General features: G+C 37.0%; 1 protein-coding gene across 4 annotated transcripts in view; it reads right to left on the reverse strand.

Moving 5' to 3' along the window:
• Nucleotides 1-1210: 1210 nt before the first annotated feature.
• Nucleotides 1211-27852, reverse strand: part of GK5 (glycerol kinase 5) — a 30291-nt gene continuing 3649 nt past the window's right edge. Inside the window, exons 3-16 of one of the 4 annotated variants that reach the window (XM_074912205.1) lie at nt 27134-27209; nt 26630-26723; nt 25524-25655; nt 23900-23975; nt 23192-23253; nt 23030-23103; nt 22649-22709; nt 21376-21502; nt 18118-18222; nt 13299-13381; nt 10302-10417; nt 8944-9003; nt 5988-6121; nt 1211-4740 (exon numbers count right to left, since the gene is read on the reverse strand). In XM_074912205.1, coding sequence (XP_074768306.1) covers nt 4604-4740; nt 5988-6121; nt 8944-9003; nt 10302-10417; nt 13299-13381; nt 18118-18222; nt 21376-21502; nt 22649-22709; nt 23030-23103; nt 23192-23253; nt 23900-23975; nt 25524-25655; nt 26630-26723; nt 27134-27209 — 1337 coding nt within the window. In that variant the 3' untranslated portion in view covers nt 1211-4603. Of the gene's footprint in view, nt 4741-5987; nt 6122-8943; nt 9063-10301; nt 10418-13295; nt 13382-18117; nt 18223-21375; nt 21503-22648; nt 22710-23029; nt 23104-23191; nt 23254-23899; nt 23976-25523; nt 25656-26629; nt 26724-27133; nt 27210-27852 lie in introns of those variants that run through there. The other 3 variants (XM_074912204.1, XM_074912206.1, XM_074912207.1) reach the window with 3 other exon arrangements.

Genomic DNA, 27852 nt, shown 5'->3' on the forward strand with positions numbered 1-27852 from the left:
AAAACCCCACAAACTATTGTGCATTCTCTTGGAGACCCCTCTAACAGGTACAACAATCACAACAGCTAACATAAAGGCAACTGAAGCGTGCCCTGACGGAAGCACACGGGGCACATACTGCCTTGGAAAAGGAAGCAAAACAGAAGCAAACCAGGCTGGCTGGTTCACTGCACTGTTGAGTCAGTTACCTGAGCTAAACAAACACTTGAACTCAAACCAGCTTCAATTAAGACACTTATGCTTCAAATACCTCTTTTTAGTTCATTGTCTTATTTACTTTTCTGCAAGAAAACCGATGAAGTCAGATACTATAACTGGTTATGAACATGAAAAATAGGCATTTTAACCATTAAGGAAAGTAAAGAAACTGAAGACAAGACACTGCTGTAGTCTGCATTTGCTTTCAACAGCAAACTGCAGAATGAGATGACTACTGAGTTTGAAGCTGGTGAAACAACAATCAGTTTGTATGAGAAGTATGCTACAGCTGTAACATTCTAAATCAGTATGTAGTCTTTCAGAATTTACAGAAATCCCAGAATGAGGTCTACACTGAAAAAAGTCCTGGAAGTGGTTTTTTAACCATGATAAGGCATGGGTTTAGTGGCTATTTATAGTAAAACCTGCCTGGCAGTAAGTTCTCATGTCTCCCTGCAGAATGGGTCAGTGGTCTCCCAGCCTTACAACGGCATCTTGCTCCCTCTGGCTAGTCAGATCCCTTTCAGATCCCCCACCTTACCCCTTTCACAATGCAGTACTTCTCAACATTTGCTAGTTTCATTGCTTTCTTGCCAGCCCACAACCCTTGCTGTGATAACCTATATCCCCGCCTCCCTTCTCTCCTGCTGGACTTGCCCCCACTCCCTAAAATGCTGCCCCACTTCTGGGTCAGAGCACTACTGTATTCCCTGACGCAACCTGCAGTACTGACATACCTGTTTGTTTGGAGAAGGGATTACAACTTTGTCTGTACTTTTTGGCTTAGACCATTAAGAGCACACCACCACCTTCGGCCCATTCCATGGCCCACTGACTGGCAAACGGTTGTTACCTTTTTCCACAAGGCTGCTGTTCAACTGGTGAGCCTCTGTGCGTGCCCTAATCCTGGCAGTAGTGGGACTACTTGAAGGATTTTATACCAAGGAGATTATACCAAGACACTAGCAGGCTGAAACAGCAACTCAGTATTTTCCTTTTTTAATTTCTTCTGACAGGAAAGCAAGTATAAATGCTCTTGTCAAAAATAGATGAGAGCGACTGAATTAATTTTACATAAAATTAGCTGTTACAGGACAGAAGAAAACACTGCTTAAAAGAAAACAGTACTCAAAAATCTTGGCAAGGTTCGTTACAGTGAGGTTTTAAACATAGCTGATGATTTTTTTCTTAGTTATGTAAGAACACTCATACAACATCTGCTCCATATTTTCAACTATCTGAAGACTACTTTATCTGCCCTTTTTCTTGACATGCAATAATTAATCCAATAGTAGTGAGATCCCTCCCCAACATGAGAGGGATTTTTCATGCCATGTAGTCCTCACGCATGTAACAGGACTATATGGCATTATGAATGATAAAACACTGCCAAACTGCAATGAAACTATCTACCATCAGCACCATGTATATCTGTGAAGGCAGGATGCCCAGAGATCATTAACACATCTCAACTGAATTTCCAATCTTCACATGCCTGATGAGGCGCATTACTACCCAATCCCAAATAAAACATTCAGTTTCAACATGATGTATCCCTTAAAATGATAAAATTACAAACTAGTTACTATTTATAATTTCTGTAATACCTTTACTGTGAAACCCAGCTGACAGCAAATGTAAAATTGCATATACTTTTCAAACTGATGAAAACCACCCCCGAGTCAAAAATCTAAATACAAGTAAAAAGAGCAGCAGTAAAAGCTGTTATTTTAAATAAATGTTAGTATGAGTGAGGTTCTACAACAGTCTTAACACACTTCTGTGTAGCAGAAATTGAGACAGCAAAGTGCCTGTAAAAGTGTGTCTAATTGCTTAAAGCTCATTTCAAATGCATTATCAATGAACAGGTACCACTTCAGCACATTAAAAATTTCCTGGAAAGATACAATCAATTTTTCCTGTAAGCAAAAGAGGCTTAGGGATCAATAACCAAATTTCTTGAAGATGTCTACTAGTCTGTTTAGCCTTTGGACAACTCTGTGTCACAAGCTGTGGCAGAAGCTCTAACCTCCAAAGGCTGCTCCATCCTGGTAGACTTACAAGACACGCTGTTTGTTTCAGAGACTTACTCACTACTTTCAACCTCTCCACAAGAGAACGCTCAACTTCATAGATCATTTAAAGGGCTCAAGTGGTGAATACAGTAAGGCCTTTCTGCATCCTTAATTTGCAGTGAAGTTTCTCTCCTGTAGATTTGAGGCTAGTGAAAGGAAAACAGGTTAAATTTCCTCCTTCAGATTGAACAGTGACAGTAGTAGTTACCCAGAACAGATCCTGTAGGGCACTACCTAGAACAAGAGGATTATATAATGTCTTGGGTATCTTCTACCTTTCTAGCTGTGCTACGGCCAGGATGAAAACCAGCACTGTGTAAAGGTGCTGTATAAGGCACGTGGCTAGCTGACTTACCTTCAGTGAAGCGATTTGAACAGTCAGACTCAGCTCCCATTAAGAGTTCCATCTGGGAACACTGCAGGAACCCTAATCAAGCCCAGAAAACCCACAAAACTATTAAGTGAACTTAAGTTAAGGAGCCTTCATCAAGAGGGAAATAGGTGGACATTACCCCTAGGCAGACTTGATGAAACTAAACTCCGTCAGTGAGAACAGAGTGTAGAATACCAGCGACTAAGGCACAAACTTCTGCTCAAAATGCCAGACTGAAAGCTCTTCTGTTTGGCCTAGTAGAACCTTCTTGCCAATTAGCATTTTCTTTAGCAGTGAGATTGAGATGACAGAGAAAAATCACAAGCTGAACATGGGTGCTGAAGCAAAGAAAATGTTCCACATATCCTGTAACTACGTGTTCTTACCTTACAGCAAGAGCTGCCATGTAGGAAACCTCATCAATGGACTTTATATTAGTGTCTTGGCATCTGCACAGCCATATTTTATAGTCCAAAAAAGAAGAAGTATCTACACAGCTATCAACCATATAGATTGTATAGTCTGCTATATTACTAGAAATCAGGAAACAGAACTGTTGTGGACTTCAGGATTCCTATTAAAGCAGGTTCAGGAGAGAATGGTATCTGCAATTTGAAGAATAGCCAGAGGAAAAAAATATGCCAAGATGTAGCACAGGTTGAAGGACAGAAAGTAACAGAAGAGTAAGAAAAACACTATGTTAAGCTAAGGGTGACAGGCAAATAAGATCTAGTTTGAAGAACACCACAGCTAGAGTCAATGCTCCAGCTCATGGTAGATGACTGAAAGAAACTGAGGTAATGGTGTATGACTTGATCTTCCATGTTTCAGCAAGAGAAAAAGTGAATGACAGTCCTTTGATCCTCTTCAATAATGTTAAACCTATAGATATTTCCTGTCTCCAGTGTCTGTGGAACACTATCACCCACAGCTTGAATTTGCTATTATTCTGAAATGAAGATGTTTAATAATTTTGCATCTTTGAAACTGATTTACACATACTCCTGAGAAAATTATTACTTCAGATTAATGATAAACAAATACATAATAATAATAATAATAATTAACTGCGCATTAATTGTAATTTATTTCTTTAAAAAATATAGAAGTAATTCATAGCTTCAAAAATAGATTTTTGACCCTCTTTTAACTAGTAATGATAGGATTTAACAACAGGGTTGAAAATACTAATGTTACAGATTTTTACAAGTTAGATAGCATACCTGTAACTACTTCTAATGTATTTGTACTAGCCATGCCAGATAATACAGCTTTTGGTCTTTATAAATTTTTTTAAAAACTGAGCTACAGGCTAGATAGAAGCCATCAGCTACAAAAATCCTGGGGTTTTCTTTTTTTAATGGAGTACTAAAAGCCTATTTACTTTTGTATTTCATTTCAATTTAGTGCATAAAAATGTCATCAGATAGCTGGGTCGAAGCTTCCATAGAAAGTTGACCAAAAGGTGGTAACAGGCTACTCATAAGAAAGTATCTTTGTACACAATCAAGTTCATCATGACTCCCCTCCCAACAATCATTTTACATTTCTCAGAAATGCCTAGAGAAGTATATGTGCTTTTTACCCTTCCTTGATGATTAACATACCAAAGATTTTAAAGATACGAAGGGAGGAGAGTTCGTCAGTAGAAAACCTATCATAGAAAAAAACCTCCCCATCTCTAGTACACAGTAGGATTCAAGCAGCTGGGCCACCCAAAGGAGGTCACTGAAGGGACACAAATGCTGCAGCTGGACTACAGCTGCCACAGGGATGACATGAAGGTTCATTCTGGCATGGTAAGTAATCTAGCAGCATGGGGGTAACTGAACAACTGTATACTTTATATATATACCATCACAAATTTCAGTTATGGTTTTTACTGTCCTGTTAATGTCAAGATTTTATAAACACAAATGAAAATATTTTAGTTCTTCCTTCATTAAAATTCCAATTTCTACCAGTGCAGGGAGTGTTTTGTTGCTTGTAGCCAGGTATCCATAGCAGGTCTGTATTCTTCTAAGTCCTTCTCAGGCTCAAAAACTGCTTCAATTTGCCTTAGCTTCTTCAGTTGTTCTTTGTCAGTCCAAAATCCTATAAACAGAAAGTTCATTCTCAACTGTAAATATGTTATTTCTGAGTTTTTAATTTATTTCCAAGAGATCCAAAGCAGAAACACAGTAAGAAATCATGCCAGCTTTTCTTTACTCAACCAACAACTTTCTCAGAGGGAAGCATATTTTTAAGATTGTGAAACTCCTTTCCAATAGCATCCACTTGTTTGGAATCCTGACAACAGCACATCTGCTTAACTGGGATGGTTTCCAAGGAACAGCTCTGGTACACTGAAGTTCCTTTAGGTTTCATCCACACTGTGCTTTCAGCTGCAGGCCCCTCTCAATGAAGAAGGGTCACAGAAACTGAGACCTAGCACTAGTTGCTTTCCTACTGTCTTAAATATCGCATAAATGGCAGAAAACAGCCAGTATTACATATTCAGATTTATGTTATTGAGACATTCTCGTCTGTCAAGGGTTGCAGCTTTCTTAGTTTTAATTGCTGAATAAGTCTTACCTGAGCATATAGTTTTTATATTCCAATTGTGTTATATATCAAAGCAATTTAATGAAGTTAATGGAAATATATTTTGTAGGTGGGTATTAAGCAAAACCATTGACAGTTTGTAGTCTTAAGTTTGGTTAATTATATAAAGCAACTCCGTGTGAGTAGAATTGGACTTTTTTTTTCTTGTTAATTTATTTTGTACTTCCACTGTGTTTATTTCTTTAAAAACCTTAAAGAATAAAGACTCGGTTCAGAGATGACAGGACACAGCTTCAGCAGGAATGACTCGGCTGTGCGTAAGCGTGGCAGCTTCCTTGTCACGTGACCCATCCCCACCGAGCACCGCTCCAGACGGTGCAAATATGGGAAAGGATGCAGAAAGGCTGGGCCAAGAAAGGGAGGCGGCAAAGACAGGGTTCACCTCTTTCTTCCCCAGTAGTATATCCTTCTGAATGTAAATGAATCTTACAGACATATATGCAGATACCTTTCACATTACACTCGCTGTCACCATTTATGTAAAACTAAACAAGCAGACACCTGCTCAGCAAACTGGGACACTGTGTTAGAAATACAACGTCCATGATTTGTTTTATGACCAAATGACATTGTCATCCATTTCCTTGGTCCATCAAATACAAGTACATGGGTACAAAGCACTGTACAGAGAAACATAAACACTACTTACCTTGGATGCCGGGATTTTTTCCTTTTTTTTTTTTTATCCATATTTACAAATAAGCATTTTGAAGGGAAAAACAAAACCTGAAACATACCTGAAGCAAGGCCTGCTAGAAAAGCTGCACCAAGACTAGACATGTCTGCATTTGCAGGTTTTTCTATTTTCTTATTAATTAAATCTGAAGTCATCTGCATGACAAAACTATTATTACTGACACCTCCATCAGCTCTATAGGGAGAGGGGAAGAAGAAGTGAAAAACAAAAAGAATGCATTTAGTTCAAATGCTTATTGCCAACATTTCAAAAAACAACTTCTGGGGTTTCACACCCATGTGTAAATGTTCCTGTCACTCATGCACAAATGCATTTCCATTTTATGGGCAAATTTAGAGGCCAGCACAAGGTGCCTAGAAAAATAAAAGTGCTTGTGAAATGGGGGAGGAATGGTAGACAGGGACACAGGACAGACACGTTATCAAAAGCTTTGAAAACTCTGTCTTCTGGAACTATACATCATCCTGGTTGAAATGTTAGGGTTTATAGCATAACATTCACATAGTTATCATCACGTGACAACAGTCAACATCATTACATTAAGCAAACTGTTTGCAGATCTGGAAGAGTACCTTTTTCATTACTACCAGATCTTTGTACTAGTTAACTAAAATACCTTCACAGTTACTTCTTTTTATGAGGAAGATGAGATTGAAGCTTCCATCTATCTATTAATAATTTCCTAATTGCATCATGTCGGAGACCCTTTTAATGAAGAAAACTAGAACTTATAAATGCTGATCTTTAATTACCTGAGTAATTACTAGTAGTGCAAAGTAATCACTCTTGCAAATAAAAATTAACTATAACAAAAAGCAATCTTTGAATTGTGATAGATGGTTCCTTATGGTGTGGGACTCCAATACCAGCCAGGTATGGAGGTGTTGTTCTATCAAATGTGGTACAGTAAAGACATCTACTATTTATTTCTATAGAAAGTGTTGGGTAATAAACTTAACAGTTGCTTAGAAATCTTCAATTCAAACATGCCAGCTGAAATCATCTATACTGTGTGAGGACTAACAAAACTTTTTCAGAAATGTTTTGGTTGTTTCTGAAAGTAAAATCAGGAGCCACTGCCTGACTGGTGATGTTACAGGGTTTTGTTTGTTTGTACAAACAGTTAAGCAGGATTACCACCTCTACACTACAGCATAAAAAACTTTAACTGGCAGTCACTTTCTTAATGCCAGTGACATGCATTTTCCTTCTGCAACAATAAGATAACCATTTGATACAAATTACAAGGGGAAAAGAGGAACAAAATTTGCAAATACTCAGTTTTACATTTAGCAAAATTTTGCTGCTAGATACTTTGAAGAATCAGTCTGTACAGTACATCTTCTAGCTCAAAGTTCCCACATGCCATTTGACTGGGGATGTGCTATTTCACAGAACAGTAAATAGGTGAGATTCCCGGACTCCGGGAGGGAACACCAGGATCATCCTTGTAAAGGCTGCCGCAGACTGCTGAAACATGACACGTAAGGACTACAGCTGAGGGTTCCCCCTCTATGCTTTCCTTGACAGTGTCGAGACAAACAAAAAAGAAGTAATATGAATGTAGAGGACTAATGAAAACTATGATTATGTATAAGCTTATAGGAGCCAGAGACTGGGAAGAAACAAGGAATACAGGACAACAGCTGAAAAGGGACTGAACATATTTATGAAATAAAAACTACAACTAAAATTCAAAAGGTAATAGATAGATACTAAAGGTATGTGGACAAAAGGATGGGAGAGCAGTTTACAGCCCTACTGAAAAATCCATGAAGTGTATCTCATTATCTTCTAATGCTTAATCCACAAGGTGAATTACTACTGATCGTAGCTAACTATTACAGTCACTGTATGGAACTGGAATTTTATATTACTAAAACAGAACATGATCATACAAGTTTATATTACAGTGTAAATGGGATCAGAATTCTAATGTTCTCTAAGTAGTACTTGCAGAGTTTCCATTTTTCAGTTTGCAGTCTTAATACGACTTCTCAAATTTCGAATGCAATTTTCTATGTAAAAAAAGCTTCCCAAGGAATAAAAAATTACAATAATTTTCATCTTTTCCTCTTCATTAAAACCCCAGGCCTGGTGGTTCCTTCATCTTTGCCTACTCTGTCACAGTATGTGATGGGTGACAAACTTTTACCTCCGCTGCTCCGTACTTCCACTTTTCTTCCACTACTCAGAAGTCCGATTTCTCAACTGTCTACATGCCTGCCATTCTATTTCTTCCCTTGCATGGGTATCGGGAAAAAAGCCGCAAGAGGGCCAGGGAACACTCACCCTTCTGTTCTTGACTGTGGTATCATGATGACCCCTGGCTGCCAGAATGAGAAATTTTAGAGCTTTCCCAGCTTGAGAGGGCTTGAAGATCTGACAGCTGGTGTGTTCAAATGAAGTCCCTACCCAAATGTGCAATGTCCTTTTCCAGCAATGCATAATTCAGCTAGATTTTTCCAAGACGTTGTGAAAAGCATATTTCAGGGATTGTTACCTCACTAAATGTGATTTGCTTCTTCGAAGATTGTAACAAAACCTATGTCTTAATTGAATTGTAAAAATATTTTCCCTCTTTCCTTCACAAATAGATCCAGTTTTAACTGACATCTTCAAAAAAACATTCCGTCTGTGAGCGAACCAGCACGAAACATTTCACTATGAAAGAATAATAAAGGGTAGAATGACTTCCGTGGTAGGCATTGCTATATGCGCTCCAGTGATACCTGAAAACGTGATTTTGCCTTTTTAAAAAAAAAAATTAGAGCAATTCAATGTTCACTTACTGACAACCACCAATGCCAATAGTTTAATTGAACCAACTCTTGTGTGTACTCTGCTGTCACTTAAGTTACATTAACATTTAACTTGGTAATCACATATTTCTCAGCAGTCGAGTTTTTACAGTAAGATAAAATGCGTAATGAAGTTCATACCTATTTAAAAATCAAACTCCCATATATCAAATCTAAAAGTTACATGGAACTTACCGAATAGTTTGCAGAGGAATGCGTACCTTCTTCACAATCATATCATAAAGCTGTTTGTTTCTTTAAAAAAATATTTAGTTGAATTAAGTATTATATATTCCATAAAGTGTTTCCAGTATCTACATAGTCAGAAAATAAAATACAAGGCAAAAAATGCCTCAGTTGTGTCAGAACTGCTGCAATAGCTAACAAGTTTCCGGAAAAAAAAAAAAAAAAGGAAAAAAGAGACTGAAACTGATCTTTCTTATACATTATTGTGAAGGCACAAGTATGGCTAAATCACAGCCCATTCTATAGCAAGTCACTGTAGAAGGTACAAATTTTTTCCACCTGAAATTGCTGATGGGTTTCTACAGACAAGATGCAATTGTTGATGTAACAAGTGGTTTGGAGTGAGGAAAGCAGGCTGAGTGTTAATCGGAGTTTATCCAGCTGTTCTTTAAAGGGGACATCTGAACACTGTGTGACTTGTTCTGAAAGCATTTCATTTAATAGTAGAAAATCTAAACACAAAGGGTCTTTACCCTTTTCTAGTTAGGCATTTGAATGAGATCAGGTTCTTCAACATCCCTCTTTTTAAGAGACCCATACTTCAGTTCAGGAATTACTGCATCCTGCATTCCTCTTACAACACAGGAAAAAAATGCATTAGAAACAGTTGCAGCTATTCAGAATGTTACCTTCCTCCAGACACCCTTTTTGCCTCTTTGCAGGAGGGTATTATCCCCAAACAGAGGTGGAAGAAATCATGTCAGTGCTCCCTAACTGGCCACAGCACAGCGTGAACCACACTCAAACCATATTCAGCTTCAGTTTGAGGCATGAAGGATGGGTTTGCAAGGCAGAGCCCACCTGTGAGCTACTGATGTGTTATCATCAGTGACTAGCAGTAATATCTTTAACCTTGACAGTTAGATCTAGAAATTGTTTAAGATGCCTATTACGATGTTTTATAAAACACAAACATTTCGTACTTTAGCCAAGGAGCTAATACGAAACTTTCACCTTCAGGGGTACTTTAAACACAGCTGGAGTGGGCTACAGCTTTTGACAAAACACTGTCAGGAGAGTAAGGACAAACTTTAAACAGGAAACACTTCTAGAATATGCAGAAAACAGTATCATTTAAGAATTGCTGTATGTTTGCTTAATAACAAAAGCTCCATACTACTAAATATACATGAGTTTATTTGTAAAGTGTCAATGAAAAAAAGGGAAGCTGCTAAAACTCCTTTTCAGTGTAACAGTAACAGATTACTAAGATTTATATTTTACAAACTGCAGAAGTCCATGCATCTATTTAACACTGCTGATCAAAATAAAAGCAAACATAAACAAGATAATTAAGGAAACAGTACCTGAAAGCTATAGATTCCAATATAGCTCGTACAAGATGGTTTCTGGTAGTGGAAGGTTTCAGCCCCATGAAAGAGGCACATAAATATGGATCATTCACAGAAACCTGCAGAAAAGATTTCACAATGAGTTCAGTGAATTTTATTTGTAAGCTTTTGAGAAAGAAGTCAAATAGTAAGAAAAAAAATAACTTACGACAATTACAGGCAGCATAGCAAAAGAAGAAAATTGAAAACAATATGTAAGAGGTACATAGTGTTATTTTAGCTAACTCAGTGAACAGTTTAAACAGCTTCTTTCAACAGGAAGACAGTTAAGTGGCTTCTTCCAAATTTGGCATATTAAGTAACACTGATCTGTATGACTTCTCTTTAAAATACATAGAGCATACACTGTCTAGGACAGGGCACGCTGATATTGCTGTGCATAGAAAGATTTCACACACTTTTTTTTTTTTTTTTTTAACACTCCTGAACTGCTAAAAGAAAGATGAACTGATTTTTAAAAGCAAGACTGAAAAGAACGGTAATAGTTTTTATTAGTTTACTACAGTCTGTTTTCAGCGACACCAATAAACACAGTCCAACTAAAATCCTAATGGCCACTAAAGTTGCTTTTTTTTGCAGGAGAACTAGAGGATCGATTGATGAATTTCCTCTCCACCCCTTCAATACTCTGATGAATTTTATCACAAAATATTAGTTTGCTGGTCCATACCTGGTGTGAGACAATGTTGAATCTTATTTTCACTGTAGACAGGAATTCTCAAATTGAAAGAATCCTTTCCAGTTGTGTTAAATGTCAGTTATGACAACACTTACCAGAAGTTTGAATTTCATGCTTATAAAATACACACACACATATCTATAAAGAAAATGCTATCATACATTAAAAAAACAAAACCCAAACCCCATACAGATATATACACAGCTAAAAATAAAACTGGCATTTTTGCAAAAATTCCTAAATAGAAGAAACTTCTGCATTAAAGTAAAAAAATTTAATTTTTTCCCATATATTAGTACCCTTCCCATTCTAAAAATGGAACCACTTGTCCAGCCCAGTAGCATAATAAGGATTCATGGCTTCCAAGACTATAGATGTTCATATACAAGATAATAAACTAAAAAGCATATACTCATATTCTACATAAGTGTCACTATCTTGAAAAACTCAATCATTAAAAAAAAGAAAAAAGTAGCAGTGCATATATATGCATACACTCCAACGAAGAGTCCCAAGTTTTTTCTTAGCAGCAAATTAAGCCTAGAAACCCCTGTTTCTAGCAGAATGAGTAAAAGGAAGGATGATTAATGCATATATCCCCTCAATTTCAAATACACTTTCACAGTGATGCTCTCCTCAGTGCACTGCAGCGCAGCAGAATCCAGTAAGAAACAAACTCACTGCTTTACTAGGGATAAGTAGAGAAGCTTTTTACTCTGTGTAGGAAATGAACATATGAGCTTCATAAGAACCGTCCCTAACCACTATCATTCTAAGAAACATTATAATAGAATCAATTTTGTTAGCATCTAGCCAGTGAAGCTAAACAGACACATCACAGTCCCAGAAGCATTCAACTGTTCATGTCCCTTTTCATACTATTTAACCCGGTCAGTTTCTAGATTGGTACGGATCCTCTAACTGTGCATCTACTAGCTAAGTACGGTCCACTGGAATAGCAGGGCTTTTAAAAAGCAAAGAAATTCACATTGGTGGACACTATTAGTGGGTACTAGGTGTCACAAAGAGAAATCCATTCAGTTTCTAAATTCAGCTTCTAAATTTGGACTGGGAATATTAGAATTAGGGGAGAAGAGACTGAATCAGTGTTTACCAAGAAGCTAGCTGGGGTTCATTCTGGAGACAGTGTCAAGAAAGCAAGGGGGAGAAAAACTAGCAAAGCAAATCAGAAGCCAAATAAACAAAAAGAGTTTTACCAACATCTCTAGAACTTGAATATTAATACAATTAAAAGTTCAAAAAAAGATACAGACTAACATTTGTCTGCCTCAGGATTCTCGTCCGCAAATACTGGAAATTGGCATGGCTCAACATTTGCTTATTCATAGCACAATTACTCACAGTAAATGCTAAATGGAACCATCTTAGAATAATCAAGCTTTATATCCCTAAAAATAAATCTAATTATTAGGGTGGCTGTTTGAGAGAAGGTAGTTGGGCTACCCATAGAAGAAATTAAATTTTTCTTTGCCTTGTTCTGCTAACATACAGGACTTACACAAAGGTAAGGTTAAAGATGTTAAGCTTCTTTAGAAAAAAAACCCCACACTAGTCCCAGGAATGATCAAACTGAGTATGGTAGATGAATGAAGATTAAAAAAAAGGAAAGAACTTTTAGAAATGCCCAGAGAGACATGCTGGTATACTTTCAAACCAATGAATTACTGAGACTTAAAAGTCTACCGTACTTGGTTTAATCATTCCAAGGAAAAGTGTCTAAATATTATTACGTTTGCTTTCTGTAACACCAGGATTTACAGTCTTGCTCATATGTAAATGTACTCATAAAAGTACATTTAAATAATCTGTTGAATTGCAGTCTACATCCTGAAAAGAATCAGAATAAAATTAATTATTTTAAAACAGTGCTTAGAAGTATTGTCTCAATGAAAGCTCTGCATGGGCAGAAAATCTATGGGATTGGTTTCCGTCTGTGCAGGCACTGCTGAGTTACTGTGGGCAAGTCATTTCGCTTATCTGTCCCCCATGTCTTCATCTGCAAAATGGAAGTAATTTTCCTATTTTGCAGGGATTTTCTCATGGTGGGGGGGATGGTGGTGGTGTTTGAGCATTCTGATTTGACAATGATCTTCATACGTTGTGGTGAGGGACAGACAATAAGAACCTGAGTAGTACAGAATAAATACTATGATAAGATGTAAATTACTACATTTAAACATGTAAAAGTTTAAATTTTAACTGGGTTATTAAAAATATATTCCCAATTATGTTAATAATAATAATTTTACCTTAAAACCTGGAACAAAACAAACGCCTTGAGAATCAACAATACTCCGTGCCATTTTTGCTGTTTCATCTACATTGGTGAAAAGATCTGTAAAGATCCATAAGTCATACGCTTTTATTATTTACTTCAGTATATTTCTAAGAAACAAAAATCTAAAGTTAGACTATTTTCTTTTGTAATATTCTTGAACTACACGTTGTAATGGAAACAATCACTTCTCCTGTACTTTATGTTCATCAGTCACATTAAAAAACCCCCAACCTACTCAGATGAAGACTAAACTCAAAAGGATCATCTCGTATTTGTTATAACATTTTAATCTTCACATCCCATAAGAGGTCATTAGCTTCCCCAACAGACATAAACGGAAATTGAGAATGCTAACACTGGGACCCTAACTATGCTAAAATCCCAGATTTGCAAAACATAAACCTTGTTTTTTACCCCCAGAGATGTTGCTATTGTCAGCCCAAGCACCAGATGACTACAGAGAAAGTCTTAATACCCATATTTTATCAGCCTTAATACTTTTACAAGTGACTCACATAAATGTAAGGTAGGTCCTAATACCACCTCCTCTGATAGACACTACTTTTATTCTCTGTCTAGCCAGATGCCTCATTTCACAACTCGATAGACACGCCTCTTTAGCTTGTTCTTCACCCACATGCAATTCTTGTACCAAACACCCATCTTCTGTAGTTTTAACTAATCACAGAATGGTTTGGGTTGGAAGGGACCTTAAAGATCATCTAGTTCCTGATATAATGTCTTTATGTGGCCACATAACATATTTTCACAGAAGTCTACAGGTCTAAAAAAGTAAATTCTATTAAAGATAAATAAATTAGGTTAATCTAGCTCAATTTATCTTTGAAAAACCCATCTTGTAATTTTACCTTTATAACCTTCATAAATTTGTTTGAAAGCTTTCAATTCTACTGTACCCAGACTAATAAGCCTAAAACACATCTTTTCCTTCTTGCTGTATTTGCCCTTACCAAACTATATAAAACTACCTCTATATGCCAGGACAGAAACCAGAAAAAACAAGATTGACTTAATCTTGAAATTCCACATACTACTTTTTCAAAATTCTTAGAAGTGATCTGATTCCACTACAAGAAGTCCATTAAACTAAGTTTATCTTGCTGCATAAATTCCTATTTCCAAACTTTTACCACTATTATATGTCTCATTTTCATCCCTGTTGATAACACCTATAGGTCATGTCCATTTCACTACTGGCAAACAAAAAAATCCTTTATACTCTTGCTTTACAAATACCAGTAATATCCATTTTAAGTACAGAGAAGTTTCATATGGGTTAAGTATGCATTTTAAGTATGGAATCTGAAGTAGCAAGCTTATACATGTACTACTGATATCTGTATCTGCAGCACTGAACTGCATATCGAATAAAGTAATTTCCTCAAAAAACTAGTGGCTGTTATTCTCTAGGCTTCATCAAATGTTGAATGATGAAGATGTGAGGACCAATCTTCAGTCACACTTAACCCTCAAGAGCACGTATCTAAGCATGTATATGCACATATGCACCAAAAGTTGACAACTTGAAGAAATGTGGTAATTTGTGGTAAACTACACTTCAGGAAAAACTTTCCCAGATAACCCAAAGTTTGAGAAACTCATTCCTTTTTTGCATCCTAGTAAAGGTGTACTAAATTTCTAAGTAAACCAAGTAAATAGTTTATCACAGAATCACAGAATACCAGGTTGGAAATGACCTCAAGGATTATCAGCTCCAACCTTTCTTGGCAAAAGCACAGGACAGCTCACCACCCTGTCCAGCTGAATCTGAGAAGTGTCCAATGGTGGGGAATCCATCACTTCCCTGGGAATTATTCCAAAGCTTAATTGTTCTCATTGTGAAAAGTTTTCCTCTTGTGTCCAAACAGAATCTACCCAGGAGTAACTTGTACCCATTACACCTCATCTTTTTGATGTGACTCCCTGTAAAAAGGGAGTCTCCATCTTCTTTGTAGCCACCCTTTAAATACTGGAACATGGTCATAAGGTCTCCCCTAAGCCTTCTCTTCTCAGGGCTGAACAAACCCAATTTTCTCCGCTTTTCCCCATATGGCAGGCTTCCCAGTCCCTTGATCATCTTTGGAGCCCTTCTCTGGACCCTCTCCAGCCTGTCCACACCTTTTTTTGTATAGCCAGGACCAAAACTGAATACAGTATTGCAGCTGTGGCCTGACAAACACTGAGTGGGATAATGACTTCCTTCTCTCTGCTGGTGATGCCCTTGTTAATACAACACAGAATCCTGCTGGCTGGCTTTGCCACTGCAGCACACTGATCACTCCTATAGAGCTGCTTATCCATGAGGACCCCCAGGTCCCTTTCTACAGAGCTGCTCCCCAGCTGAGTAGATTCCAGCCTGTGCTGCACTCTGGATTATGTTTTCCCAGGGGCAAGACCTTACACTTGGCCTTGTTGAACTTCACACAGTTCTTGTTAGCCCACGCTTCCAGCCTATTCAGGTCTTCCTGCAGGTTGGCTCTCCCTTCCAAAGTGTCCACTTCCCCACTCAGTTTGGTATCATCAGCAAACTTCATCAGGGTGCACCTGAACCCACCATCCAGCTCACTTATCAAGATATCAAACAGTGTTGGGTCCAATCTCAATCCCTGGGGAACTTGTGACAGGTTGCCTGAAGAGCTATTTACCACCACCCTCTGGGTGCAGTCTGTCAGCCAGTTCCTCACCCACCACACAGACTCCTTGTCTAGACCTTAACGCATCAGTTTCTCTAGGAGGTGGCGGTGGGGAGCCATATTGAAAGCCTTGGAAAAATCCAGGTGGACAATGTGCACCATTTGCCTCACATCAACCAAGCAAGATCAGGTTTGTCAGGCACAATCTGCCCTTGGTGGATCTGTGCTGGCTTTTCCCAATCACATGCTTCATGTCACTTGTGACAGCCCCATGAGGATTCATTCCACAACTTTCCCAGGGATTGAAGTAAGACTGATGGGCCTCTAATTTCCTGGATCCTCCTTTAAGTCCTTGTAGATGGAGGTGACATTAGCCTTCTTCCAGTCTTCTGTGATGTCCCCAATCTCCACAACTTCTCAGACATTATGGAGAGCAGTCTCACAACACTGGCCAGCTCTCTTAGCACCCTCCGGTGGATAAGATCAGGGCCTTCCTCACATCCTCCTTCACTGACAGCGGGTCTGTGTTTGTGTTGACCTGGATTTTATTCCTAATGCCTGTGGACCAACAGTGCTGGTAAGGACAGAGGTCAAGAAAGTGTCGAGAGCCTCTCCCTTTTCAGCACTGTTGGTGACTAATTTACTGCTCCTGTTTAACAGCAGGCCAGTATCTTCTTTCTGTTTCTGCTTGTTGTTTACATACCTGAAGAAGCCCCTCTCATAGTTTTTGACATCTCTGGGCAATTTCAGTTCAAGCCGAGCTTTTGCTCTTCTAACTGAATCTCTGCATGCCCTGGCAATGCCCTTATAGTTCTGAACTGGTATTTGCTTTTCCATCTCTAGTACGCTTCTCAGTTTTGAGCAGACTCAGAAGCCTGCAGTTAAGCCAAGGAGGTCTCTTGCTCTGCCTGCTTCCCTTACCTTTAAATGGAATGAATCATTCCTGTGCTTCCAGGTGAGTGTTCTTGGAAAAACTCCCAGCACTTGCCAGCTCCTGTATCCTCCATGGAAGCTTCCCACAGGATCCCTCCCAGCTGAGCTCTGAGTGAGCTGAAGTTTGCTCTTCTACAATCTAAAACCCCTTTGTTTTAGTACTGTCAGCATGCTCAGCGGGATCCCAGACTCCACAATATTGTGACCACTGCAGCCAAGGCTATCACTAACCAAGACACTATGAAGCAGGTTTTCTTGGTTTAAGAGTAGCAAGTCCAGCAGTGCCTCATTCCTAGTTGGCACATCTAACATTTGTATGAGGAAGCAGTCCTCTACACATTCCAGAAACTTAGTGATGTGTGAGCTGCTGTATTGTTTCTTCCAACAAATGTTTGGATAGCTGAAGTCACCCATAAAACCAGGCTCTGTTTATTAGAACACTCAGAATGGTTGTCTATAAACAGTGGTTTTGAATATCAACTACTATTGAGCTAGTATTTTTATTAGTCTTTCATTAAACTTGAATGCAAGTCTTTTTGATACATAATAGTCACAGCCAAAAGGCACATCACTTCTATGTGAAGCAACATACACAACACTGTTACTTTTAAAAATGAAGTTCTTCATGCTGTTTTCATAGAACTCAAACCTGTTATTAATTTTCTGAGATGTTTTTGAGATCTCTCTTGCTGTACATTACAGCAAGTGTTTGTGGAACACTGCATTTACAATCATGCTACCTAGGTGTAATCAGCAGTCAATTTCTGTGCTGCTCCCCAACTAAAAATTCAACTGCAAATACCCTAAACCAGTACACGTCAATTTGACAAGTGTCCTTTACACCACTGCTATTCAAGTTTGGATACCAGGTTAAAAAAAACAAAAGAAGGCATCAGGAGGTTTGTCATGCTCAAGCAAAAACAAGTGAGGAGTAAAACGTTTCAGGAAAATAAGTCTGCATAGGTTGGCGGGTCTGAAAGGCAGAGTCTGAAAAGGAGATAAGTGTGCAAACCAAACTCCCTGCAGTAAACACACTCAGCAGAGAACCTACTACCGAGACTCTGCATTTTCCATGGTCCAAAACACGTAGTCTAGTTTCTTCAATTACGGATAATAAAACCAAGCCCAGTAACATAACCATAACCCCATAAAACAGTTTCTTAAGTAGTAATATTTTACCCTCTATAAAATTAAAGGACTACTTACTTATATCCTGAGCCCATTTTATGGTAGTGCCAATGTCTGACATACACCCTTCAGTTAAGTAAACAACTTCTTCCCCAATCTTCCAACCAATCAGTGGGTACAGACCTTAATGATTTTCCATAAAACAAAACATCTAGTTAAATTGTTTCCAGAAAACCATATACAAGCACCCCTCACAATAAACCCAATCTTTTTGCAGAATTAAGGCTAATAACAATGTCACTGACAGAGATTAAATATATTGTTTAAAAAATATAGTGATAGGACTGAGAAACTCGAACAACAGTTTCTTAAACCAAAGAATTTTTAAAAAATCAGATTAAAAAAAAACCCTCTTTAAGCTAAAGAGAAGAGCTATCAGCACTTACCTTTTCTTATATAAAAGAATGTATGTACTTAATTTATCAATGTTTTCTTATTTGTTTTAAATCCACCTAATTTTCTCCAATGGTTTCTAAAAAGTCAGAATTTACTTCCCCAAATTTCAGATGGGAAGCACAGACATATACACGAAAAAAAGCGATACAAACTTAGAACATAGATCTTATTCATAGAAGAGGATGAAATTGATACTTTTATTCCTTGTTCAATATGCAATGCTTCCTCACATAGAAAGCAAAAAAGAAAATAAGTTTCATCCTTGTCCCCACCAAAAGCAACTGCCAGTTAACTACAGTATTTTACCTGTATGTTTGCCTAATACAAACAACAAAAGAAACACTCAAACTCACTACAAATATTTGGTGACACGCTTTGTCTATAACTACAAAAGATTAGCACTTCTGTGGTTTACAGGACAGGATTTTCAGGATGTTGTGATTTTCACCAAATAGTTTTGGCTTTGTAGTGACTCAAAATTAAATTATTTTTTTTTCTTCCTTTTCTCTCAGAAGAAAGGCAGAAATTCATAGGGCAAACACAGTTTATTTGAAAACAGTACAGCATCTTTCAAAGAGCTGACTACTTGAAGGTATTATTACATTAGAAATAAACAGCCAATAATGAGGATAAACCTAGTTATCTCCCCTTTGCTCCCCCATGGGTATGTTGAAACCTTAACAAAGACACACTACTTAAAACAGTCAGTACAAACACAAAGACTTTCTTGTTTCATAACTGTATTAGTAAAAATATAGCACAAAAGTCCTGCAGAGTTTTTGTCAGTGCAAAATGACTGCGTTATCTAGCTGAACAGCAGAGATTTTCCAGCACTGCAGCTGGACAAATGATTTTTCAGGTCACTTTGTAAGAACTTAAGCATTCAGGGGCCACTACAAAAACTCCACCCAACCCAAGTATGGTAACCACTGGAGTGAAGAAACCACCCAGACTTTATGGGATGCTGTTCAGGACTCAGAGATGCATGCAGGTCATGCAACAAAGGTAGGTGAGTCCCAATAACTAAAGGACCAGAAAAGCCTCAGAAGGATATAGGGATTCTCTCTGCTCTCCTAAGGTGAGTTTCCTGATATACAAGTGTGCCTCACAGAATCATCTCCAATTTGCTTGCCTGTGTCCAGAAGAGTGGCATGGTAGTACTGATGCAATTACAGAAACTTAGTTAGTGCTGGAGGCACTCTGGTGCTTACAATGGAAAACAATCTGCAGCAGCTATTTAAAGTTTGTATTTGGCTCTTGAAAGACAAAAGTTATACACATATCTCCAGATCACTGGTGCAGGTCTCCCTTACAATCTTTATTTTCTGCCAAAGGTAAAGCTGCAAAGAAGCAAGACCAAACAATTAATTGAGCCAAAAGTCCTAGGGAAGGACAGCTAATTAGGGATAGAGAAGCCCACCAGGTGGCCTTCCTAAGGATGATCACATCAGGGTCTCTAGTAGTGTAAGACAATCTACCTCTAGGGAATGGATCAACACGACACTTGGCATGACCAGAGCCACTAAGAACTATCAGACTGCCAGAGAGATTTTAAATCCATAAAACTGGCTTCCATCACTGAAATGTGAGAACTGCTGTTCTTGAAGGAACTTTTTTGTTTGTTTGTTTTAAAACTGTTACATATAGCAACTAAATGTAGACCAGAAACTAGAACAGCAGCTAATGAACAGCTCACACAAGGATGCTGCAGGGATTTATCTTGCAGTCTTAAATACATATGTCAACTTTAAAGATTGAACACATTACATTTCATGCCCAGGGCACTGAGAAATCTGGGTACTTAACTTATACTACTAACCATACCACATGGCAGCCAAAGAACACAGAAAAAATAATTTTAACATAAATAACATCCTAAAGCAGAAGTTTCACACCACTGCCTTAAAGATTTCAACTTCTATCAGATCACAACAGCTAAATATTTTCTGGAAATAAAACAGAACAGAAAAAAACTTACAGCATGTTTTTGCTATTAGATTTCCACATACTACATATATATGAGTTTCAAAATAAAAGTATCATCATAACATCATTTTAGCAGCCTAAAAAGCACCTGCATTCATAGGGAATTCAGTGTCTGTGCTATTCAGTTCTGACACATCTCATGTGTTTGCCAGGGGCCTTCCAGACACCAGCTGGTACAAATCTCCTCAACACACTGCTGTCCTCCTCCCCAGCCACACCCCTCCTGTTTCAAATTGTAGGCTTCCCAAAATTAGTAACTTGTTAAAAATATGACATACAGAGATTGCACAGGCAAGTTTACTTCAGTATTCTCTGTTGATCTCTTGACAAATAGAATCCATCTATGACAAATTAACAAGCTTGATGGACCACAGATATTCAGAATGAGAAAGTTTTAAACATTAGAAACACGCTGGGGAGCTGTTTCTAGTATTTTAAAAGAAAATCAGTAATTGTTAATCCTGCATTATCTCACTGCATGTACTTCATAAATTGCAAGGGCTCAAGAGGAGGAACTTACAGTGATCCACTGGAACATTTTGATATGAGAAGCCAGAGGACCAATCTCCTTTTCCTCTATTCCTCTACTGTATAATACTGCTATCACAAAGAACAGGTGGAAAAAAAAAAAAAAGGAGGGATGCAGGTAGTAGACATAATTACTAGTGATGTTACTTAAAATCTCTTCTTGAGAAGCATATTTCAGGATAACCAAGATCTATATTTCAGTTAAAAATTTCCCCAGTCTTCTGTTCTAAAAACACTTTCAAGCTGCTTTTCTACAGCTAAAGACAGAACGAAAAGCGTAGCCCGGTTCTATCCCTTTTTGTACCCTCATCATTACAACTGTCAAGTCACATTAAATACTGTAAAACCAAAATTACGTGATCTTACCACTCTGTGATGCAAAGAGATGTCCTCCTGTATTCACATTCCAGAAACCACCTGTTCCCATTGTCAGTTTAACATCTCCTGGGTGAAAGCAGCATTCTCCAAACATCGCTGACTGCTGATCAGCTACCTGCAGTACCAACAAAAACAATATGTTAGCTACCAACTACCAATCTACAAAGCTGCTGGATTTTAAAACATCACTGCAAACACTTCAATGGTTTTGAATATAAATAACCATTCAGAAAGGAATTCAGCATTAAGAGAGGACTCATATACAATTTCTTAAGTATTTGCAGGACATTCCAACAGTCAGATTTATCACTAGAATCAGATTACACCAGGTTTGGACACAACATGAATGTCTGTAGTACTGATTACTACACTGAAAAATGTGTTACAGAAACAAAAGAAATATTTTATGGTTTAGTTTGACAAGGATAGATAGGGCATTTGCAATCGCATGGAACAGAACAGAGTAGCTTGCCTTGAATTCCTTTCCTCCCACATAGAAAGTTGAAGTTTTGAAGTCTCACCTTCCTTTTTCCCTGCTATCCCTCCTGTACCAAATTCTTCCATGCTCCATTTTTCAACAGTGGTGGTTATTAAATGTATTGACTTATGTTCGTGCTTTGGTGAAACAGTAAATTTACAGATAAAGTGAGTCTACCATTCTTAAAAAATAGCAGGAGAAATTCACGTTAGCTCAGTGACATTTTTTCGGTTTAGCTCAATTCGAGCATGTTTTTCTACAAGTCATCACTTTACAAAAAATCATGGATTTTTCTTATCCAAATCCTAACTATTGAAGCAGGAACATGTTACTCACCATCTATTTTTAGTGAAAAAAAGCAATAAAAGGTACCACAAGTGGATCTATTAAGAAATACTCTTACGTTTGTGGAGTTTATTGAAGTCAAGCCAGAATGAACCCCCACTGCACAACTCCACATACTGATTTTAAGCCACAGAGACACACATTACCAGAGCTTGGAGCAGAACCCAGTTCTATTAAGATCTACATTCAGTGCTTAATCATTTGGTTATCTAACCCTGATGAACCCCAACCTCTAGAAATCCCTTCCCATTCCTCTCTCCTCCTTTCCCCCTAATGTTGTAAACTGTTTTGAAGAAAAATTAAACAACCGATTCTACTGTAGTTTAAGTCATAGAGAAGGAATAAAGAATACTTATTAAGCAAGTGTGAAATCAAAGCTAGATAAAAAGAACATAGGTACAAATATACAGATTTAAGTAAGAAAACATTTTCACTCACTATTGCCATTATTGGAATAGGTGCTCCAAATATTTCAGAGTCAGCTGATCCGAAGTTGAAGCTTAAAACAAATGTTACGGAGAAACATCACTACAATAAATTGACCTTTCTGTTAAAATGAAATCTAGATATTGCATCCTGGGTCTGCAACATATGTGAAAGGTAATGCTACCTATTTATTTTAATGAAAGCATTAAAACTATCACATCAAGAAATACAGATAGTGAAAGTTTCGGATATAGTATTGAAAAAGTACATATGCATATAAAAATAATTTTGTTGGTGTAGCTTTTTTTTTTTCTTGCACAGATAATACAGTATTTTTGTAAAGCAATTAATTTAACAGTTATCATATTCTTCTGAATATGCCTTCATAGTTACCTTGTGTCTTTCACCGAAGGATAAATAGACATTGGAATAGAAAGTAAACTACACAAAGTGGGATTCCAACATTTCTGAAATAATACAGAGAAAGTAAAAACATCAGCAACTCTCTCAGAAGCACAATAAACAGCAACAACATTTTTTCAGAAAAGCACATACCGTAAAGGGTTCAAAAATGCCTGTAGCACTGGCATTTGAGTAATCCGTAGCATACACAGAGCCTACCATAAAAAAAAAAAAAAAGAATGAAGTAAGATTTTAGATATCTAAGTATTTGAGAGTTGTTTTAAACATAATTTTTCTTTAAACATCTCAATGGCTCCCATAAACTGAGTGTCTATAGGCAAAGCCATAGCGACACAATGAGCACACAAATGTCACCTGCTGCTCACCATAATGTGAATGTAACAACTGCCTTATTTTACTCATAAAACTGGCTAGAAGAGAGCCAGTACTTTTGACATGTACAACACTGACTGCATCACTGTCTATCATAATCTAGCCAATCGCTCAGGCATTAGCCCTCAGGATGCAAAGTTTTAATTCTCCCACATTTGTAACAATTCTTTGTTCTTTTGCTTTCACAGGTAGTTTTCTTCAATCAAGGCCATTAGTTCTGGTAGTCCTATTTATAACTTAAAAAGGTTGATTACACTGAATAATTATTTCTCTTTCTGACTACCCTTCCAGGCAGGCCCAAAGAATAATTGATTCAGAAGTTATTTTTTTAAAAAACTAAATATATTACAAAATCTTTCAATTATAAAAACCCATTTGAATTCTAGGATGTATCAATGACAGTCATGAACATTATTACTTAAATATTAATAAAGCATATTGGATTCTAAGAGGAACTGTAACATTCACCTTTAGTCAATCTATACAGTAACCATGTGTCAACTGTTCCAAAGCAGCAGTTATTTTTTTTGGCAGCTTCTTCAGCCTGGGAACAAATATACATAGAAAAAAAAAAAGGTATTTACAACTGGGTATAACAGAGGAACAGATTTCCTCACTCCTTTTCTCTTTTTCTTTGTGGATAATGATACTGTCCTCAGAAAATAAGTCTCTGATTGCCAATTTTTTTTCTAGAAAGCTGGTTATGTAAGTAGTATTATCCTACAGTTCATGTTCCTGACAGAGAATAAGCAGAGTTTCTTATAGTTGCTCTTAAGAAAATCAATTTATCTTCTATTGCAGTGGCATCAGAGCCTTAAGAAGGGAAACTTTATAGTCACAATTTTAACAGTGGTGATGGAGTGGTGAATAAAGTAAGGTCCTGCATACAACACTTAAAAAAATAAATAGAAACATAAGAAATAAGTGTATTTCCAAATATGTGCTTGACAACAATACAGAGCCATTGTTTTCTGGTTTATGGTGTCTGTGAAGGGTTCGAAATGTTATTTATCTTGGGATCTTTTTCCCCTTTTAAATGGAAAATTCATGTTTCATCTAATTTCTACTAACTGATAATATGTACAACTACAGAAGTAATAAAAACATACAAACTAATCTGCTCAAAACATGACTGAATACATTATTCTCTGTAATTAAGAGCCATGAATTTTTGAGCTTCTTGATTTGATAGTCACATATTTTAAGCATCCACTGATACTTGACAAAATGTGGGAGAACGTTCATCTCACATTGAAAACTCAGCAGCTGCATAACCTTCAATTCTATAATCCTCCAAATTCACAGCTTACATTTTCAACAGGTCCATCCAAAACATGCCAGTAGAAAGTTATATTTAACCTTTTCAGTAGTTAGTTTTGTAACAGAAAACACCAGACAAAACTCAAAAGATTTTGGGGTTTCTTTACACAGGATAGAAGACTGATGATAAGCATTTTCGTCAAAAATAACTTGAAAATTAACATAGAAAATAAGATGACTGAAGTTATAAATACAATAGGAAGAAACAAGGAAAATGATAAGGATTAGAGCAAAGAATACAGCAACAGATATCTCAGTGATCACTAGTCCGTTATATTATTCCAGCAAAACTTATTTGATGTGTATTTTCCAATTCACACTACAACAAAATACAAAATACATTGCAGTGTTTGGTTGTCCGGTATGATATTATTTGTGAAACTGTGAACACTGAAATAGTTTTCCACAGAGTGGAAAGAAAAGAGTGCAAGCCTGAAAAAAAATACAATTGTCATGCTAAACTAGAGTACAAGCAAGGTACAATCACTAACTGTATAATTACATCAAGTAAAATAAGATGATTTCTGTTTCTTATGCATGAAGAAAACTTTTTACTACTACACATTTCCATAATCAGAGAAAGAAGTTGTATAAACATGAGTAGATATTTAAGTAGACAAGCTCTGAACATTAATGCAGATAAAAGTCTTTCATTCTGGTTCTTCTAAGGAAAAGAACAAGCAAGACAAAATCGCAGAGGTTAGAACCAGACTAAAGACACCAGCCATTATTATGATTTAAGAAAGCTATTATTTTTCCCTTTCCAGCTTACCTCATGTATGTTTTTAAAAACCCATGACAACTTCATAGAAGTCTGTTGTGTTGAAAAAGTAAGAAAACTTGGTGCCAAATATCGATCATTCCCAGTCAAGAAATGAAGCACTGTAAAAATAACATGGATTACCTGTTTCAAAAGAAAAGTTACTTAATTTTTAATCTCTCCCTTTAAGATTTCTGATCAATTACTTAATTTTTAATCTCTCCCTTTAAGATTTCTGATCAATTACCTTTAAAGGATGACAACACAGATGAAAGCTGCTGACATGAGATTAGATTCAGAAAGCTACAATTCTTTTAGAGAATCCTTACCATAGGGTTTCAACAGATAGCCTTCCCACAAACACACACCACAGGAAAGAGCAGCTGCACTAAGCACATCTATTTGACTGACTTCTGCTGGCACACTGATAGAAACTGCTCTGCATTATGGACACAAGCCACCTACGCCAGCACAATGCATGACGTGGTTCGCAGCATTATGTACTGTTATTCCAGTGAAAGTTATCCTACAGTAGACAGGCTAATCATGTTTTAATAGATTAACCAAAATTTAATCATTAATCAAGTTTTCATTCACAAAAGAAATCAGTGTCAAACCCAAGAATTTAACTTCTCAGTGAGTGTCCTAGTTAGTTTCCACTTACAGGGAAAGTAACTTCAAATCTTTCTCTTCTGAAGGTATGAACCGCAAGCCATGAGCAGAATAAAATGTACCTTCTATAGATAATCTGATCAAAGAGTACATTAAAAAAAACCACAGCAACACCCAAAACCCCCAAAACAGTGCTGACCAAGAACCACCTACACCCAATTATGTAGCAGCATTAACATGCAACATTTTAATACAACAAAGAGACTCAAAAGTAACAAAATGTACATTAGACCTACAGATACTTTTTTTCCCATAATTAATTACCTGCAGGCTACCAGTACTGCATTTTCCATGCTAATCTTGCTCTGTTAAATTTTTTTAGGCCACAGCACATTATATTAACATGTTAACAAGATGCCTTCAAGTATTTCATATATTGCCCTTATTCTTCATAAAAATAACAGCTCTAATATGTTCAAGCAGTATGTAAGTTATCACAGTTTTACCTTCAGCAGAAGGGATTTATTCCAGGAATTCACAAGTTCAGCACTTCTTAAGTCTTGCCAACTTATGAAATTATGGAAAGGTTTCCCTGTCCTCCTGAAAAACAGTATTTGAACATTCCCATTTAAAACTGCAGAACATACACTGCCCAAAACAGTCAATATCATTCACCAGGTCAATTCCTAAAATAAGTTCATATCCTCCTGGTTGATTTGAGAAATCAGTAATAGGCACCTGGACATTCTGAGTGTGAGACTTTTCATCAAAACTAAAAAATACGTATATATTAATCTCTTTCAAAGTACCAATTAAAAACAAAAAGGACATAAACTATAAACCATTCTGAACTGCTGTAAGGTGTGGCTGTGCAAACACAACATGAGTGACTGACATTTGTGGCTTTCAGGCTGTGATGACTAAGTTCAACATTTCAACAGTCCACTTCCATCTCGTCTATGAATACAAATGAATACAAATTCACTTTAAACAATACACAATATACATACTTGTGCCATGTAATAAAAGTTGCTCTCTGCGTTGAGATACCAAGACCAGCAATTTGCCTCATGTGAAGTCCTGCAGCTAAAAACCAAAACCAAATCACACACAAAAAAACATTTATTTGAAGAAACAAGCAAAAATACAACTTTTCTAATATAACTATACAGTCTATGGAAAACTTAAGTAGTTAATAATTTCAGAGAATATAAATCTCTACAGACTACCCAACTAAGTGGCTAGAACAGTGAAATATTAGAAAAATCCTAAATCATACAACTGATTGCAAAGCAGGTAAATAAACCTTTGTATTATACAAAAGCAGTTGTGACACACTGCCCCTTTCCGGCTTCTGAAAAGGCCCACTGATACTTTACTTGAACAACCCCACAGACAGGCAAGCAGGTTACACATGTCTATATAATCAATTAAAACGTGCATTTCACATGGATGAACATGACAGAAAGCACAAACAAAAGACATACCCTTCCAAACCTACAGAAATAAATTCCATAAATAAACAAAACTAGATTGATTCTGTAGGCAGCAGAGATTAATGTCAACACACCATGATTTTTACATCACTTTGATGACACATCTCCTTAAGCAATCTTTCAAAATTTGTAAGAAGAAATTTGCTTAAACCATGCACCAAATGCAACAAAATATACTTCAAAATCAGAAATATAAAGACGTACATTTGAGTATACACAAATTTTGTTATTAA

The sequence above is a fragment of the Athene noctua genome, chromosome 8 (genome assembly GCF_965140245.1).
Source record: "Athene noctua chromosome 8, bAthNoc1.hap1.1, whole genome shotgun sequence".
NCBI lineage: Eukaryota > Metazoa > Chordata > Aves > Strigiformes > Strigidae > Athene > Athene noctua.